This window comes from Harmonia axyridis, chromosome 6 (genome assembly GCF_914767665.1).
Source record: "Harmonia axyridis chromosome 6, icHarAxyr1.1, whole genome shotgun sequence".
NCBI lineage: Eukaryota > Metazoa > Arthropoda > Insecta > Coleoptera > Coccinellidae > Harmonia > Harmonia axyridis.
In genome coordinates, this window is record NC_059506.1 from 30,681,059 (window position 1) to 30,701,472 (window position 20,414).

At 35.9% G+C, this 20,414-nt stretch overlaps 1 protein-coding gene across 2 annotated transcripts in view; it reads right to left on the reverse strand.

The window, feature by feature from the left end:
- LOC123681730 overlaps positions 1–20,414 on the reverse strand; it is a 35,364-nt gene that overhangs the window by 7,146 nt on the left and 7,804 nt on the right. For both annotated transcript variants that reach the window (XM_045619985.1, XM_045619984.1), the window contains exons 2-4: positions 1,377–1,506; positions 1,029–1,139; positions 516–653 (exon numbers count right to left, since the gene is read on the reverse strand). In XM_045619985.1, coding sequence (XP_045475941.1) covers positions 516–653; positions 1,029–1,139; positions 1,377–1,506 — 379 coding nt within the window. The remainder of the gene's footprint in view (positions 1–515; positions 654–1,028; positions 1,140–1,376; positions 1,507–20,414) is intronic.

Genomic DNA, 20,414 nt, shown 5'->3' on the forward strand with positions numbered 1-20,414 from the left:
ATTCCAAGAGATTGTCGATGTTCTTTCTTTCGCTAAGTTGGCACACCTGTCATATATGTTTAACAACTAGAATTTTCAGCCAAAAGAAGGTATAGAAGATAATTCAAGTATCTACTGAAGTTCCTGATGAAAATGCGTATACAGGGTGATTCACCGCGATGGCCTATTAGACGTTTATGGAAAATTGATAATAATTTTGTACTGAAAATTTGCATGTTGGAGTTTGAGGCAATGATCTTTCTCCCTAAAATATTTTTATATCTCTACAACTTCCGGTTATACCGGAAACAGACTACAACTTCCTTATTTCAAATGGCACACCCAGTATATTATAGCATCATTAGATTGCTTATTTGATGACAATTTCAGCATTATGTCCAATGTATTATGTGAAAACTCAACGGTTCTTGAATTAATGGGATTCTTATGAAAAAAAAAACAATCTCAACGTCTCAGTTTTTTTCAGTGATAGCATCGCTTAATAGTGAAGTAGATACCTTACAATGTCTACTTACATGCTAAGAGCATCAAGATTGCTGTTGCTGTGATGTTGCCAGGAGATCTTCTCCAACATCCTGTAACACCTGTACAGAATGCTGCAAAGATGGAGATGAAGGCAACTATAAAAAGAGCTATCATAGAACGTCCCATATCTGGAAAAAATATGATTATATTGAACATAGCTTTTTCAAGTTGATCATTATTTTCATTTTTCGTATATCACCAATAATTTAAAACTATTATTACGTATTTACAAGCTAATGAGATGAATTTGCTTTCAGGGTTTTTATTTGGAGGTAATGTAACTTTTTCTACTACAATGAAAATATATTTTACATATAATTGAAATACCATAAGCACATAAGGTGAATATTTTTAGCGGTTGACTGCAGGCACAGCTTTCCTCAAGACAATATTTCTTTCAAATTACTAAATGACCTGCCCTAATGTTTTTGATTGAAACAGTGGAAGTAAGATTTAGTACTATGAAAATAATTTTTCAATATCGATAATAAAAAGATACTTACGCAGTCGAGTCCATGCATCATCTGTGAAATCTCTGGTCTCATTTTGTTCATGAGGAATATAATAATTAATATTATTGCAGTACGTTTCTACCGGACTCAGATAGGTTTTCACTGAAATAAAATTAGTTATCCATAATAATTTCTAATTTCATGCAAATATCATTTTTTCGTGAGGATTCAGATATCAAACTTTTAACTGGTAGGAAAAAATTAAGTTTTGTTATTGATATTGAAAATATAATGTTTCTCTCATTTTTTCTTCAATTTCTCAGTTATTTATTTTCAAATCAAGACAATAGTTACATAGGCTTTGACAATTGATCCTGTATTGTAATAATGATTGATTACCTGTAGGAGGCCTCTCTTTTGGGTAACATATCCTGAAGAGTCCTTTCGTTCTAGTGTAGTAGTAATATTTGGAATTAACACTCTCTAATAATGCTTGACTTTGAGCATCTGAATGTTTTCCTAATGTGTTCTGAAACAAAAGAGAAAGGAATGTCAAAAAAACAATAATAATAATCATTCACGAAATTTGCTAAGAGGAAATCTCTATAGTGTTATTTTTTGTTATCAAGTTTTCATTTTTTTGAAATCGGTTTTTGATTTTTATTCTCGTATACTCAAGTCCGAAGACATTAGGAAGATAAGTGTCCACAAGTTCGAGGAAATAGGATGCATTCACAAATATTCTACGTAACAATTTTGACCTCAAAATTGCATATTAAATTGAAATAGCTTTCGAAACTTCTCATTCATATTGATAGGGTCATTTTATATTCAAGATCTAGGCGAATATCTAAGCGAATTGAGATACAAGCAGTTCATTGACTTCTTATCACTTCTAATGAAATTTATGTTCAAGAAAGTCTCGAAATATGTAGGACAATTTTCATTATGAAGTAGATATATGGGCTCTATAAAAAATTGTTAACTTCTTCTTCAATTGAATTCATATTCTACGAACGAATTTATATATTTTCTGTTGAGGCATGTATAAGCGTTGGTATATAAAACATTACAGAGAGGTTTTCATATTGAAAAAGCTTCAAAAAAACACTTTTTCAATCATTTGGAATATTCTATGAGATTGAAGGCTATACATTATTTTTTGATATTCACAGCGTCATTATTTCCAATAATGACCATTTATTTATTGCTCACATAGCAAACTGTAATTGTTTTTTCATGTAGACTCACACCCTGAAGTTTGTCACACTTATTCACCAACACTCTGTGTCCGTAAAGTATGGAACAAATTAATTTTTAGCTAAACAGACCATTTTAAGAAATAATCCCGAAACCGCGTCGATTTTTTATTTTAATTTACCGTATTTTAAAATAATAATCTAATATACAGGGTGAATTACTTTCGAGTAATGACGTCACCCCTTTTTTTTCAATGGAACACCCCCATTTCGTCTTGCAGCAATTGGTTTGAATGTGAGAGCCTGTAGTTTGTTACATTTTTAGATTAATAAAAATGAGCTGTTACCAAACATGTTTGGTACCTACTTGTGGTCAAGCAGACAGAATATGATAGAAATTATTTCTTATCATTACAAAAAAAAACATAGTCTTTATTAATCTAAAAATGTAACAAACTACAGGCTCTTACATTCAAACCAATTGCCGCTAGACAATAAGTATTTTCGATAATATTGTTAATTTAACTAATTAAAAATGTTACGCGTTACTTTATGAGCACACACAAAACTATTGTATTTTTGTCTACCCTGTACCAATTGGAATCAACATGTGATACATTTTTGGAATCAGCTCAGCTAGAGTAATCGGATTATTGAGACAAAATGAGGGTGTTCCATTTAAAAAAAATGACGGTGACGTCATTACTCGAAAGTTATTCACCCTGTGTATCAGATTATTATTTTAAAATACGGTAAATTAAAATCAAAAATCGACGTGTTTCAGGATTATTTCTTAAAATGGTCTGTTTAGCTAAAAATGAATTTGTTCCATACTTTACGGAAACAGTCTATATAACAAAAAATCTGTGATCTACAATAGGCGTATAAATGAACGAGCGCCCAAAAGCTCCTGCCACCAAGTAAGTGATTTCCTAGATTTTTTTTCGATAATTTTCGCAGACAATTCCCACACTTACGTCCTCAAATGAAGCATTCGACGTTCATGCTACAATCTGAGTGTACGTTAAGGAAGAAAGTTCAGCTAATTTGGAATTGTCGGTAAGCCGCAGGCAATGAAATTTCTCCGGCAAAGAGTCAAGCTATGCTCGATCAACCGTGCAGCGGAGAAAGAAATATTTCTAATATAATTAATACGATGTTCACGCTTCATTTCTCGGCGGCTTCCATGCCTCATTCTCATTCGACAGAGCTGATATTGAAATTTGTTGGCAGTATAATTGGCGATTCTGTTTTCTAGTGGTTATGAGGAAAATACCGCAAAGATGAGCCAGAACATGCAACACTGAGGTTTTCAGGATAACTATTCAGGTTCTACAAACTGACCATACCCAGGAAGTAAACTGCCTCATTATTTGAATAACACTTCACTCAATTATTCAAGGGTTTAAACCAGTAAAACACTTCTTTGTCTTGAAAATTTCATTTTACTCGTCAACATAGTAACGTTGAAGAATAATACCTACTCCAACGGTCCTTAAACTTTGCCATATCTTTTTTGTAGAAAGATTCGTCTTTGTTTTCGAAATTTCAATTCAAAATTTATACAATTTTCACTATGTTTTATTATTTCTTTCAATCCAATACAATATCATTAATCTTAGGAAGAGTGGCTTTTTAATTGCACAGTGGTTAAAGCACAGTTAGTTTGACGCAGAAGTCCTGGGTTCATCAAGCCAAGTAGCTTGACATTTTAACCAACTACTTGACTTGAAAATCAAGGTCGAGAAAAATTACATACTTGAGCTTGGCTTGGCTTGATTTTAGATATTTATTGCTTAACTTGATGTCAAGCTACTTAATATTACTTAAGCTTGATATGCACGCGTCGCACGGCATATATTCCAGCAATCTTGTGCGCGCATAGACTGAATGAGGGTATTCCCCGCGCCGAGAGACTGATATATTCGCCAGTGTGACTTTATTAATAGTTTTCTCTCATTTCTATGAAATTTATTGGTATATTTTGGTAGTTTCAGAAATATCTTTCCAAACTTGGACGAAATGGCCGAGGATTTTTATCAACGCCATCATCTTCAGCTCCTGTTGAAACAACATTTTCCAGAGCTGCTCTTACAGTTACAAAAACCCGCAATAGGTTAGGCGACAAATCTATAGGATGCCTCATGTGTCTTAGATCCTGAATGGAAAATTATGAAATCAAACAAAGCCTGGAGGTTTCTCAATATTAAGAAACTTTATTTTCTTATTATTTTTTATTTTGTTATGATTTATATAGCGATTTAATTTATATTCCTATTTCAAAAAATTTTATATATTCGGTTCTGTTATACAATACGTTTAATAAATAAAAGAGTTTTTTGCAAGGTTCCTTCTCATTTCATCATTTTTTATTGATGTGACACTACACAATAAAACTGTTATAAATCCAGTAGCTTGATATGATTCAAGTACTTGATAAATAAATACTTGACTCGACTTGAGATTGAAAAACTACTACTTGACTTGAAATCAAGTCAAGCTGGAGCCAAGTAGCTTGAAAATCAAGCCAAGCCGTGAATCCCTAGTCCAGATTGTTTTCATTTTCTTACCCGTTTTATCTACTCTCTACAGGGACTAGATTTGTTGTGTGTATAGTTGTGAATATTTTGATTGATAAAATTGATTTGATTCTTAAATATCAGAACCTTTCAGCATTGGCTGAACATTGAACAAAATGGACAGCTTATGCCCAACGTTCTTTTCGAATAGTCTTATACTAGTATCGATAAAAATTATACAAGAAAATTCAAAATTCGTTTCAGGTGAAAAATCTCAATTTTTTCCATGAATATTCGGTACCTGTATTATATTCAATATGAAATTCCACGTCAGAATTCTTATAAATAATTATAAACGTCTTAAGGCATACTTGAGATGAACTAACAAAACGGAAAACAGTGATCGTACTAGATTAGTGTCATTGTACCTAATCTAAATTTTTCCACAATATGCATAGTCAGCTAACCTGCAATTGAAGATGTTTCACCCGCTTAGCAAAGAATAAAATTTCAGTATTGACGCACCAGGAAATCGAAGAAATCATAAATACAGCTATTTTTACGGTGTTCAACGCTAGCATATAATTAGTATTCGATTCAATTGGAACAGAATACCAATGACTGCGAATCGTTTTGCAACATCCTCGAGATTTTTGAGTGCCTGCAATGAATAAAAACTTCGAATGATGGTATCTAAGGTGTTACTACAGATGCCTTGATTGCATAGTAATTAAAATTGCCAAGAAAGTAACAAACGTTTGTTAAGACTGATTCGTGGTACCAATAAAACTGAAACTTGATGAATATAGAGGAAAACTTGAAGAAAAAACTTGCAGAGTAGTATACTTAGATGTGTTATTATATAGGATGTTTTTTTTTAGCTGCATGAGAGATTTCCATGGTTGTTGTCTATGGTTTGATAGTTGAGAATGTCAAACTGTGTCGACATATCTGTTCAGTAAGGTTTGGCAATTCATCATGAATCATATAACGCCAGAAAAACTCTTTCAAATTAGAGAAATAAAAAAAAATCTGTTGGTGAAGTGCTATACAGCGCGCTTAACCATCAATTTGTCTTGTTTGTTAACTGGCCTTCTCGTTCGTGCGACTTAACACCACTCGATTATTTATTATGGGTCTTTATCAAGCCATCATTGGTTTATCCCGACAAACTAGCAACTCTTGAAGCATTGGAAGCCAATATTCAAGCCACCATTATTGGAAAAAGTAGTGAAAATTGCACTGATCGAATGGACTATATAACGAGCAGCTGCTGATAATGCCGAAAATCATATATAAAAACAAGTGCTATGAAAAAATCAACCAGCTTATAATAATGAAAAATTCTTTACAACAATATTTCTGTCTTGTATCATTATTTAAAGTTTTCAAGCAGGCGTGGGATGCATAATTGACAAGAATTGGAGAAAATATGTGGAACACTGGCAGGTATGTTCGGAGAGACTATTGAAGGTACGTCTGAGGAGAGAAAAATCCGAGTTGTGGAACATAATAGTAGCATATGGACCAAATGAAGACGCAAAGGTGGAGGATAAGAACAAATTTTGGGAAGAATTGAACATGGTAACAGAGGAATGCAGGGGAAAAATCGTGGTGTGTGGAGATTTTAATAGCAGGGTTGGAATAGGAGGAGGAAGAGATGGGATCGTCGGTAAATATGGAGAAACAAAGAAAACGAACAACGGAGAAAGACTTATTGAGTACTGCAGGATGAATAATATGATAGTTTCGAATACATTCTTTGAGCATAAAGATGTACATAGGTACACAAGGCATGGACATAACGTTGACGATAGATCAATAATAGATTACTTCTTAGTAGAAAGAGATAATAGAAGGGACATCGCAGATGTAAGAGTGCACAGGGGAGCGGAAATAGGAAGTGACCATTATATGCTTGTAGCAAAGATAATGAGTGAAGGAAAAGAGAAGGTCGAACATAGGCAACTTAATGAAGGATATGAAAATATAAAAAGCTATAAACTGAGAGAAATGAGTGTAGCAGAAGAATATAGGAAAGATGTAGAAGAGAATATGACTAGGGTGGAAATAGGAGTTGAGGAGGGAGTGGAGGAAGTATGGGGAAGGTTCAAGAATATACTAATGGAATCAGCAAAAAGAGTGTGTGGTAGTGTTAAAATTGGGAGAAACAGAAGGGGCACAGCCTGGTGGAGTGACAACTTGAAGAGACAAATTAAAATGAAGAAAATATTGTGGAAGGAATATCTAAAGAATAGAAATGCATGTAATTATCGGAAATATAAAGAACAAAGGAAGAGAGTTAAGCAAGTAACATTGGAAGAAAAGGAGAAAACATGGAGAGATTTTGGAGAGAGAATGGAGAAAAATTACACGGAAAATAGAAAGCTTTTTTACAGAGTCATGAAAAATATGAGGAAGGGGGAGAAGGTTGACAATACATCGATCAAGTGTAAAAGAAACAGATTGCTTGTGGGAGAGAAGGAAATAATGGAAAGATGGAAGGAACACTTCATTGAATTACTGAAGGGAAATGAAGTCAAAAAAGTAGATACACAAAAAAAAGATAAGCGATGGGAGGACGAAGGGGAAGACTTGATAAGCATTGAAGAGGTTAAGGTAGCTCTCAGAAGAGTCAAGAATGGAAAAGCTGCAGGATACGATAGAATTACACCGGAAATGATGAAGAACATGGGAGAAAAAGGTATAAATGTATTCAGGGAAATATGTCAGAAAGCATGGAATTCGAAAGAAATACCACAAGATTGGAAAATGGCGATGATAGTACCAGCTTACAAGAATGGGGACAGAAAGAAATGTGATAATTATAGAGGTATAAACTTGCTATGTACAGCTCTCAAAGTATACGAAGCGATATTGGAGAGTAGACTAAAAATAAGCACAGAGGACACACTAGATAAAGCTCAGAGTGGGTTTATGAGAGGGAGAAGTGTACAAGACCACATTTTCACTCTGAAACAAACCATTCATAAGATGAAAAGAAGTGGAAGAAAGGCTTATTTTGTATTTATAGATCTGGTGAAAGCTTTTGACAGGGTTAGTAGATCGAAAATGTGGGATATATTGAAAACAAGAGGGATAAACAGAAATTTGGTGGAGTCTATTAAAAGTGTTTATTGTGAAAGCTTGAACTATGTTATTGTCAGAAATATGAAGTCGGAGTTATTTGAGACAAAGGAGGGACTGAGGCAGGGTGGAGTGCTGAGTCCGACATTGTTTATACTGTTTTTGGATGAGATAATCAGAGAAGCAAAGGAGAGAACAGAGAAGCTTACAATTGGTTTTAAGAACTTAAGAAGAGTTGTAATATCAGAATGTGCCTTTGCGGATGACATCGTATTGATGGCGGGAACAAGGAGGAGTATACAGGGAAATTTGGATATATGGAATGGAATACTGAGAAAATATGGGATGGAAATAAATAGAAGAAAGACAAAAGTGATGGAAGTGAACGATGAACGGGAGGATGATTGGAGATTGGAAATTGAGGGAGAGGAAGTTGAAAAGGTGAAATGTTTCAGATATTTAGGAGTGAACATAGAAAATACGGGAAGCCAAGAAAGGGAGATTAACGAGAGAATTGAAAAAGCCGGCAGATTATACCACACAATTAATAGGAAATTCCTAAGAAGAACTGAAGTCGAAGAGAAAACTAAAATGACCGTGTTTAAGTCGATATTCAGACCTGTTCTGTCGTATGGATGTGAAACTTGGAACACAACAAGGAGAATGAGGAGTAAACTACAGGCAGTAGAAATGAAATTTTTGAGAGGAGTGAAGGGGGTTACAAGGATGGACAGAAGGAGAAATGACGACATAAGAGGTGAATTGGGGATAAAATCATTGGAAAGGTTTGTGGGTGAGAGGCAGTTGGGATGGTGGGGACACTTACATCGTATGGAGGAGGAGAGACCAATCAAACAAATATGGGAGGCAAAAGTCGAGAAAAAGGCAAAAAGGGGGAGACCGCAACAAACATGGGAGGATATGGTAGAGGAGGAAATAAAGAAAAGAGGGAAAAGCGTCAGGGAAGCTGAGATGATGACATCAAATAGGACAGAATGGAAGAAATTCATTGAATCAAATTAGAATTATTCTTAAGTTATTGTTAAGTTGGAAAATGTAGATAATGAAACCCATACACCGAAAGGTATCAAATGGGATACAGATTATATATAAAGTTTAATTCAGATGGAACAACGTGGATAGAGATAGTTTCAAGTTAGCAGGTGACTGAGTATCAATTCAACCGAAAATCAATTCAGATTTGTTTCAAACAACTGACCAAGTCGACGCCTGAGGTGTCAATATTATCCAGATGATCCAAGCTTATTATAAAACAAGTTGGTTGCATTTCGTAATAGTCGATGAGTTTTGCGGTAAATTTGTTATTAAAAATTTATACTTCTCAATATTCCTTTCAATACCTTTTAAGTGTTAATTGGAACTAAGGAGAGTGGCAAACCTGAAGACAGAAAATATTCCTCATCTTCAATAAAATTTTCATATATTGCACTTCTACGACGATGTTAAATGTACAGAGCAGCTACATAGCCTCAGTTCTCATTTTGGAAGAGAGAGTGCAATATTATACTCCTCTAACAATAACTCAGCTTTCCAACATCGATTTGTACTATTATAAAATGCGAGAAAGAATTAAAACCTGTTAACAATCAAGTGTGAGAAAAGTTTTTACGAGCTGGCTTCACTTTTACTGTGTGGCATACTTACGCAGCTATCTTCGTGTGAGTTTTTCGGAAACTGTGTTTATATCTCCACATTCCAGCTGTGTTCTGTCTTCATGACTATATTCGTCAAAATATCTCTATGGGAACCAATCTATCCTTTGTTCTTGCAACACAATTGTCTGGTTCTTTTTTGGTATCAATCGAAGATACAGAAGGTAGATAATATTAGGTGTAGTAAAAGAAATCCATTATTTTGCAATAGATGGATTTAGTTATCTGTATCTCGCGTTGTGTAAGTCCGATAGGGTTCCGCTAAATGGCTTTAGAAAGATGATATTTCGTACTACAAAAACTTTTCTGACAGTTATGTGATTAGATGATTCAGTTTAGTTTGATCGTGCGTCAAAGATGGACACTAGCAAAGCAAAAATACACTATAATTTCCAGTTTTTTTCGATAAAGACGGCTGAAAATGTAAATAATGTTTATGGTCCAGATACTGTAATAGCCAATCACGCGCAATTTTGGTTTCGTCGATTCATTTCCGGTAATTTCTATGTCAAAGATGCACCACGCACTAGGAGGCCATTGTTAAAAATGTCGATAAAATCATGGATATTGTCGAGTCCGACCGTCAAGTAAGCACTGTTTCGATTGCCCAAGAACTTAAGATTGCACAAAAAAACCGTAAGGAACCATTTACATAAGGCTGGTCTTAAGAAGAAGCTCGATGTATGGGTACTACACGAATTGATGCTAAAAACCTCAAGGGCAGAATTTTCATGTGTGAATCGCTGCTGAATCGCAACAAAATCGATCCATTTTTGAAGCGGTTGCTGACTGGTGATGAAAAGTGGATCGCTTACGACAACGTCAAGCGAAAACGGTCGTGATCAAAACGCGCTGAGCTGGCAAAAACGGTGGCCAAGCTAGGATTGGCGACCAGGTAGGTTTTGTTGTGGAATTATTTACTATGAGCTGCTTCCCTACGGCAAAAATGTTAACTCGAAACTTTACTGTCAAGAATTCGACCGTCTGAAGGAAGCAATCGCATAGAAGCGGCCAGCTTTGGCCAAAAGGAGAGGAATTATGTTCCATCAGGACAAAGTCAGGCCACACACATCGATAGAGTGATTCGCCAGAAGCTCCGGGAGCTTGGTTGGAAGGTTCTTATGCATCCACTTCATAGTCCAGACTTGGCACCAAGTGACTACCATCTGCTCCTGTCCAAGGCGAACAATTTTACTGGTGGAAAATTCGCTTTTACAGAGGCTTCTGAAAATCGACTGTCTCAAATTTTTGCCAATAGGAATGAGGCTTCTATGAGAGACGTATTACCTTCGAAATGGCAACAAGTCATCGAACAAAACGGATCATTCAACTATGGTAATTGAACCTTTATAACTGAGGACTAAAATATGGCGTCATGATGCAAAATTTCATGTGGATAGCGTCACTAGATCTAGAACCATATAAAATTCATGCAGAATATCGATAATAATGTCCAACATTACACTCAGTTGTAGGACATCATAATGATGATGATTTTGTCTTAAATATCAAATACATTGTCAGGATAAGTATTGATCAGCAAATAGGAAAGAATCTTCACCTTAAATTTCATAATAACCAGTAATTTTATAAAATAATTGTTCACATATGACATCACTACTGCAAAAACTAGAATTATTCACATCAATACTGGCTCTTGCATCAGAAAAAGGCATTCAACGATTAAATAATTCTTCGATAGTTATGAAAGAATGATCCGGTTGGTATTTTCCTAGTACTTATGTAGTTACATTCCAATAAACACAAGAAAGAACGAACAAATAATTACTTATTATTAATACGGAGCAAATTGAAACCGTTAAGCGTTCATTAGAAATATGTTCCATTTCCAATATGGCAGGCCTCAATTGTCCATATTTTATCGAGGTTTCGAAGTCGAAGAATTAACAGTTTGCTGCAATGAAGAGCAAACGAATCGAATCACAAACTCGATGACTTTGAATGCAAATGACTTTGAAATGACCCATTTCAGAAGATGAGAAACATAAACGAAGAAAATAACTCTGAGGTCTAATTTATAGTTGTCAATACAGAAGATTATGACAGAAATTTACATAGGTCACTTCACATTCGACAAATCATTGAATATAATTCCGATAAAACTCAATAATTGCTTCCTTTCTCCTTTACTCTTACATTCTATGACATTTCAGATAATATTTCATTACGTGCTAACACTTTTCATTGGTGGAGATCTTCTGGAAGAGAAGGTTCTGCTTTAAATTGAATACTACACAAAAAAAAAATCGAGAGATGTCAAATTTGGTGATTTTGGAGTTCATTCAATAGCTGCAACTGTATATTATGCACCTAGATATATCTAACAGGCCAATTGAAAAGTCACCGGTCTATCATAGTAAAACACATTTTTTTTGTCAGAATTCGATTTTATTATTCACTATAGTTGCCTTCGAGGGCGATACAGCAATTATAGCGATCTTCCAACTTTTCGATACCATTTTTGTAGTACGATTTGTCTTTCGCTTTAAAATAGGCCTCAGTTTCGGCGATTACTTCTTATCGGCACTAAATTTCTTTCCTGCGAGCATTCTTTTGAGGACTGAAAACAGGAAAAAGTCGCTGGGGGCCAGATCTGGCGAATACGGTAGATGCAGAAGTAATTCGAAGCCCAATTCATGCAATTTTGCATTTGTTTCAATTGATTTTTGACACGGCGGATTGTCTTAATGAAACAGCACCTGATTTTTCTTCAAATGGGGCCGTTTATTAACGATTTCATCCTTTAAACGATCTAATAACGCTATATAATAATCACTGTTGATGGTCTGGTCCTTTTGGAGGTTATCAATGAATATTTCACCTTGCGCGTACCAGAATACTAATGCCATAACCTTACCAGCTGACTGTTGTGTTTTTCCTCGCTTTAGATTCGGTGAATCGTGTGCAGTCCACTCAGCTGTTTGTCGATTGGAGTGGAATTAGGGAACCATATTTCATCCATTGTCACATATCGACTCAAAAAATTAGGTTTATTGCACTTAAACAGCTTCAAACACTGCTCACAATCATTAACAGGTTGTTGCTTTTGATCTCATGTACAAATATTCCTGAATGATATGATGTACAAGTTCAGATGATATATTCACAATGTCTGCTATCTCGATCAACTTCACTCTGGACCTGTTCAGACCTCCTACTGAATATGCCACTTTAGTGAATCGTAAACACAATCATTCATGAAAGCATGGTTAGTTTTTAATTGAGGTTTTGTATAATTTTGCAATATTGCGTGTAATTGACATTGATTTCAAATTTTACGATAAGCCCTATATATCTTCCACTTGAATTCCAAATTGAATCAATTGTGGAGCATTGGCATAGACCTATCTGTATCACGTGGCCCAAAAGAGAAAAGCTGAAAATTTTTAAACACACAGTCAGAGAATTTTTCTTGCAGAATTACAATTGTTTTGTTATTTTACTTGTGTGGCACATAGCGCCGTCTTATAAACGTTGTAAAAAATCATTAATCATAACCTTACTCCCAAACTTGTCCCAACAACTCAAATTTTTCCACTAGTTTGCCGGCCGAGAAAGTACTTCACGACTAATCAAAATTGCTTTAGTTTTGAGAACAGTGTTGACCATTTTGTAGTGAATTTTAACAATTTCAATCGTGTATCGCATCCATTTGTAGTAATGACGTAGCTTTTACTTGTCAAATGTCAAAAGTTGACAGCTTCAAATGAGACAGCTGCCCAGATGGCGGGCTATTCAAAATAAAACCTCTTATACGCTCTATTAGTGTGACGTCACACTGTCAGTATTCGGAATCCAAACAAATAAATTGTCATTCAAATTAATACGGTGTTGTTGAAGGAATTGAATTATTTTCATAAATAAGAGTATTTGAGGAACGATTTCAGTATTAATTAATAGACAGAAGGAACAAGGTTAATACCAGTAAGTTTGAATCCTGTATCATTCCCCAGATTTTGTAAAAAGCCGTTTTTATTAGTTGAACTTCAAGTTCGAACTTACTGGCATTAATCTCGTGCCTTCTATCTATCAATCATACGTTGAAGTAGCGCTCTGAGTAGATCTGATATTTTGTGTTGAATTTTGCCGAATTAATTTTCGTGAACTGTTTTAGAGGAAGTACATTTGTTTTGGCCACATTTGGTGAATGATATATATATTATTAATTAGTAATATATTAATATTTTGAAGTTAATCGACTCGATTGATCGGGAGATTAATCGCTTATCTTCAGTCTCTCCATACGGCGACGATTGATAAGAAATTTTCAAACAGGACCGCATCGAGTGGAATTTGTGAAATTTCATTTCGAGAAATGACAGGAGTTGAGTTGACAAACATACAACTTCGAGATGAGATTGTAAAGGGAAATGAAGATGTAAAATCTTTTCTACGAGCATTAGAGGTGAAACTTTCATTGAAAATCGAGGAGATTAGTCACCGTCTCAACAAAGCGGAAAAAGAAAATGATGAACTGAAGAGGAGAGTTGAATACTTGGAAAGAGAACGAAGAAGGAACGGAATTATAATTTTTGGCTTGGAGAGACACACTGCGATAGTTGGAGTTCAGGATATTGTAGAGTTTATTGGAAATAGTCTAAAAGTTAAACTGGTGGAAGGTGACATCAACAGTTTGTTTACACTAGGGAGGAATAAAAATAGTCCTATAAAGGTTGAATTTACATCCTATTTGAAAAAACTCACAGTGCTCAAGAATACTAAGAACCTAAAGGGTTCCTCAATAAGGATCACGCAGGATCTCACTGAACAGCAGAGATCTGAGAATAAAATTTTGAGGAAACATCTTTACTCTGCCAAACAAAGAGGGGTGACCAATTGCTACATTAGGAAAGGAAGATTTCATATGGACGATCGTGTCTTCACTCCAGCCGATCTTGAATGTCTAGAGGAAGAAGGTTTTGAGTGTTTTCCCAGTAGACCGCATAGTGATCCAGGTACACCAATCCACCAAACCAAGTCTACAAAGGAAGAAATAGGACACGCAAAGCCAGGTGAATCTACGGTGAAACTGCCCCCGCCAACCCAACCAGTGAAACTGACAACAACCAACAGCGTTTCTGAAAGAGGGTCTTCCATTACGCCTAAACCAGGTACTGTACAAAATTCTTTAAGGGCTTTGGCAAGAGATCGACCAAATACAAGAAAAAACTCGGCTAAAGCGAGTCTCAGAGATTAGTTTCTGTATTATTTGTGTGCTTGTTATGTGTGCAACATTTTGTTGATGTAGATTAGTAACTCCTACTACAAGAATTCTTCGTGGGATTATCCTGATTTATTTTCACATTACTTGAATTGTTTTCATTTTGTGCTCGTTTTTTTCTGTTAGGTCTACAAGAGTTTTGGGATGGATCAATATATAAGGGATTTCGAACATCTGCAGTACGAATCGACTGAAGTGGACGACGACCAGGGCTTTAGGATCATTGATGGGGTAGCCAAGAGGGCGGGATTTGCTGTTTTTCATGCGAACATTAGAAGCATCAATAAAAACTTCGATGAAATGTCAATTTTACTGAAAAAGTTCGATTACCTTTTTGATGTTATAGTCTTCACGGAAACATGGTGTGTTCCGGATATCAACCTTTTCAAAATGCCAGAATACGAAATAATTTATAACTCAGGAGATTATAATCAGAACGACGGAGTTGTCGTGTATATAAAAAAGAACCTGGTGTTTCAGTGTTTTTTTCTCGATCTTGGTATTATAAGGACAGTTCGCCTCACCATCAAAGGCGTAGACAGAGATATTACAGTTGATGCCCTCTATCGTTCTCCCTCATCCAGTCCGTACGAATTCAATGAACATCTCTATAATTACATGAAGAACTACTGCCTGGACAACAAATATACGTATTTTTTTGTCGGTGATGTTAATATAGATATTAAATCAGATACTGATTTTTGTAATGAATATCTGAATATACTAGGAGAATTTGGCTTCAATTCAATGATTGATAAATATACGAGAGTACAGGGTGAGTCCCAAACTTTGTTGGACCATATCTTTGTCAAGAATCCGGTGAACCCTTCAGGATGCAAGTCATATGTCCTCCACTGCAATGTCACAGATCACTTCCCTATACTTGGAATATGTCCAATGTCAACCATTAGAGAACAACCTCCATCAAAAAAACGAGTTGTATTAGATCGGAAAAAACTTTTTGAGACCATGGAGGTGGAAGACTGGAGTGACTATTTCTGTTTGGATGATGTGAACCGGATGTCTGAATGTTTGCTCAACAATATAAGAAGTGCGGTGGAATCATCTTCCAGACGACATATTAAAAGCCGAAAAGTGAAGAGAAAACCATGGATAACGAAGGGTTTGGTAAAGTCTGTTGATGAAAAACAAAGGATTTATAGGTTGGTACTTAGTAACCCGAACGATGCTCAATTACTACACAAATACAAAACATATAAGAATAAACTCACCAATCTGATTAGAACAGCGAAGAAAGACTACTACTCAGAACAGATAGGAAAAAATAAGGATAATTCAAGAGCTCTTTGGTCCAATATCAGAGATCTGACGGGAAATGAGAAGACCCAACCTGGAATATATAAGATCAATAAAGAAGGTACCAGCATCACAGATACAGATGAAATTTCTCGGATGTTCAATTCATACTTTGTGAATTTGGGTGGAGAGATGGTTAATCAGATCAGGAGACCAGTGACCCGTATTGTGAGGAGAGACAGAAAGAGCAAAACAATGTTCTTGAGGCCGACAGATGGAAGAGAAGTGCTTGAAATAATAAATGGATTAAAAAATCATAAATGCCCTGGCTTCGATGAAATAACTGGAGAACATCTGAAAATTATTGGTGAACACATAAAGGAACCTCTAGCGTGCCTGGTGAATGTTATTTTTGAAAGAGGAAAGTTTCCAGACAACCTCAAGACGGCTATGATAAAACCTCTGTTCAAGAAAGGTGATCGAGAAAGTCTCTCCAACTATAGGCCAATCTCACTGATTAGTACCATTGCAAAAGTTATAGAAAAGGTGATCAGGGTACGACTGGTCGAGTTTCTGGAGAGAAACAATTTGCTTTCCAAAAAACAATTTGGTTTCAGACCGGAGAGATCAACGGATGATGCTATTGTTTGTTTGACGAATGGTATCTATCGAGCACTCGATGGGGGAAAATGTACGATGGGACTCTTCTTGGACTTGGCCAGGGCCTTTGACACTGTCAACCACCGCAAACTATTGGACGTCATGGAGGACCTTGGTATAAGAGGAGTAGCGGGTGATTTGTTCCGGTCGTATCTTGAGGATAGAAAACAATGCGTGGAGGTTAATGGAGTCGTGAGTGAGGGGCAGGAGGTTTTGACCGGTGTGCCCCAGGGGACGGTCCTAGGACCTGTACTATTTCTCATCTATATAAATGGATTCCTGTCTCTTGAGGTGGATGCAGAGATATCGTCCTTCGCAGATGACACTGTGATCCTGTTTACTGGCTCTACCTGGGAGGAAGTTGTGGATAAGGCCGAGAATGGAATGGAAGAGATGAGAAATTGGTTAAGTGAAATGGACTTGATGCTGAATATGGAAAAGACCAAGTGCATGGTATTCTCTAACAGAGTATCTGGCTTACCCAGGATTCAGAATTTGGTATTGAGGAATGGCAGTGTAATTGAGTGCATAAAATCGAAAACTTATCTTGGAGTGGAATTCGACGAACACCTTAGATGGGACCTTCACATCGCCAGGGTGACGAAGAAACTTAGATCCCTATTATTTACATTCAGATGCCTGAAAAGAATCATGGACGATGGTATTCTCAAAATTTTGTATCATGCACTGGTTGAGTCGCACTTACAATATGGAATATCATCCTGGGGTGGAGCGTACAAATGTCACAAAACACAACTCAAAGTTTTACAAAAAACCTTCCTCAAGATTATATATAACAAGGAACGGACTTATCCCACCCAAAAACTCTTCGAGGAAGTAACTATGTTAGAATTGGAAAAACTTTATTATTTTAGAGTTCTTTGCCAGCAGTACAAAAGGAAAACGGAATTGCCGTCTATAAGCCATACTCACGACACTAGGCACAAAAAAAGATCGGAATATGTCACTGAAAGAGCAACAAAAGCAGTAGGTCAGAGATCATTTTATTATATGGCTCCAAGAGTCTTCTCGCTGGTTCCGCTTCATATCAGAAATGTGAATAGTCCAATATTATATAAAAAGTGGTTGAAGATCTGGTTGAGAGGTATGTCCGCGGATGAGATTGACAGGATTACCGTGAATTCTGGTTAATGGCACTCTTAGAACATTGAGAGCGATTTGTTTTTAATTTTCACTATTTCATACGATCCCGGTTTGGATTGCTTATTGTTTTTTTTTCTTCTTGCATTTTTTTTGTGAATTACCTACAAATATGATTTTTCATAACTGATTGTATATGTATTAATTTCTGGGAAATAAATCTTATTATTATTATTATTATTATTATTAATTAATAGTAAAATCGTTCCTTAAATAATCTTATTTATCAAAATAAGCCAATTTCTTCAACGACAACGTACTAATTTGAATGACAATTTGTTTGTTTGGATTCCGAATACTGACAAGAGAACTAAAATGGCGGTGTGTGACGTCATCACTAATAGAGCGTATTGGAAAACCCTGTACTATATAAACTAGGAGAAAAAACCACAACAAAGAAAGGTAATAAAATATAAAATAAAATTTAAATGGAAAATACTAACACAGTAATAAAACCTGAAGAATCCAAAGTACATTTCAACACAGAAATATCGTTAAAGTCGTATAAAATAATTCCTTAATTTAGGGAAATTAATCGATCCGGCAACCCCGGCGTTTGATGAAGCCAGACCCTTCCGCAAATTCCAAGAACCTGTAACAGGTGCGAGCGAAAAGAAAGTTCAGCGAAAGAAGTGGAAGTGAACGCTTCCGGATAGGCTTCTTTTAATGACGCAAAGGTCTCAGCCGAACACTCTTGATAATAATTATGATTCCACGTGGGGCAGTTCTGAACCGTTATCGACTAGCTTGATTGCCCGGTACTTGTTTCGTCTGGTCCACTTAATAATAAGGATGAAATAATTCGATGTACAGTTCGGACCTTGAAGGTCAAATCTGGCAGTCTTCTTTGGGTCAAGTTTTGACTGGAATTTGGGAAGGAAAAAGAAGAACTCTGCAGTCTGCACTCTATGGTTTGCTTATTATCTGTTTTCATAGAATATTGTGACTCGTAAGTCGTATTGCGAATTTGTTTTTTATGGTTTATCATTTCTTCATCACTTCTCAACTCATACGAAAAATTGCACGATACATATCAATTAAAAAAACCAATTTCAAAATCTGCGAAATTCAATCTAATATAATATCATAAATCTTTGGAAAAATGACTTTTTCATTGCTCAGTGTCTAGCACTAGAAGAAGTCCAGTGGTTTCCTCATTATTTTTATTTTATAACCATTTTTTTATTATTTGAGATATTCTTTCAGAAATTGATAAATTACTGTGTAAAATTGCAGTGTTTTTGTACTAAAGTTCATACAAATAGCTCTTATGATTGCAGAAAAAAGCTCTGGATGGCAGATAGGCGTATTTTTCATTTGATTTCAGGATTCCACACATTCCAAAACCTGTAAACAATTCAGGGTGTTAGATAATTTCCTGAACGCTTTCAAACTTTTTTGCTTCAACACTTAACTACATAAGTAAAAACACATTTTCTCTCAAGAATTCGACTTCATTTGTCGACATAGTCACCTTCAAAAAAGATATATGCATTCCAACTCTCTTCTACCGTTTCAATACCTTATCTTTAGAAAGGTTATAAAGGGTGTTTTTTTAGAGCTATAGAACTTTAAATTGCAATAAAACAACTATGGATCATTCGATTGACTTGAATTTTATTTATCCACAAGATAATCTTGTGGCATTAAATTCTAAATATGATTTCTGGCATATGACCGCCATGGCTGGCTCGGATGTAGTCCAATCTGGATGTCCAATTTTCGATGACTTTTTCCAACATTTGTGGCCGTATATCGGCAATAACACGGCGAATGTTGTCTTCCAAAAGGTCAAGGGTTTGTGGCTTATCCGCATAGACCAATGACTTTACATAGCCCCACAGAAATTAGTCTAGCGGTGTTAAATCACAAGATCTTGGAGGCCAATTCACAGGTCCAAAACGGGAAATTAGGCGGTCACCAAACGTGTCTCTCAATAAATCGATTGTGGCACGAGCTGTATGACATGTTGCGCCGTGTTGTTGGAACCACAGCTCCTGGACAGCATGGTTGTTCAATTCAGGAATTAAAAAGTTAGTAATCATGGCTCTATACCGATCTCCATTGACTGTAACGTTCTGGCCATCATAGTTTTTGAAGAAGTACGGACCAATGATTCCACCAGCCCATAAAGCGCACCAAACAGTCAGTTTTTCTGGATGTAACGTCTCTTGGGATGCGAGTTATCAATAAGAGTAAACGTGGTGCGAAAACGTTCCATGGTTAATCGAATTAACTGCTGTGATGGACGATTTTGTCGACGATAAAATGGACGCAGTGCGCGATACGTATTCCGCACAGAACCATTATTTTCGAAATAAAATTGCACTATTTGCAAGCGTTGTTCAGTCGTGAGTCTATACATGATGAATTGCCAAACCAAACTGAGAATAAATCATTTGACAGCTGTTAAATTGGTCGCCATCTCGGACAGTAATACCAACTTGAAGTTATATACCTCGAAAAAAAACACCCGATACTTTGCTTTCAACCTCGGCAATCACTTCTTCATTAAGCCAAATTTTTTTACCTGGAGTATTATTTGGAGGTCTGCAAAAAGACAGTAATCACTGGGGATCAAATCTGGAGAATGAGCTGGGTGGTCAAGCAGTTGGAAGCACAATTCGTTCAATCTGATC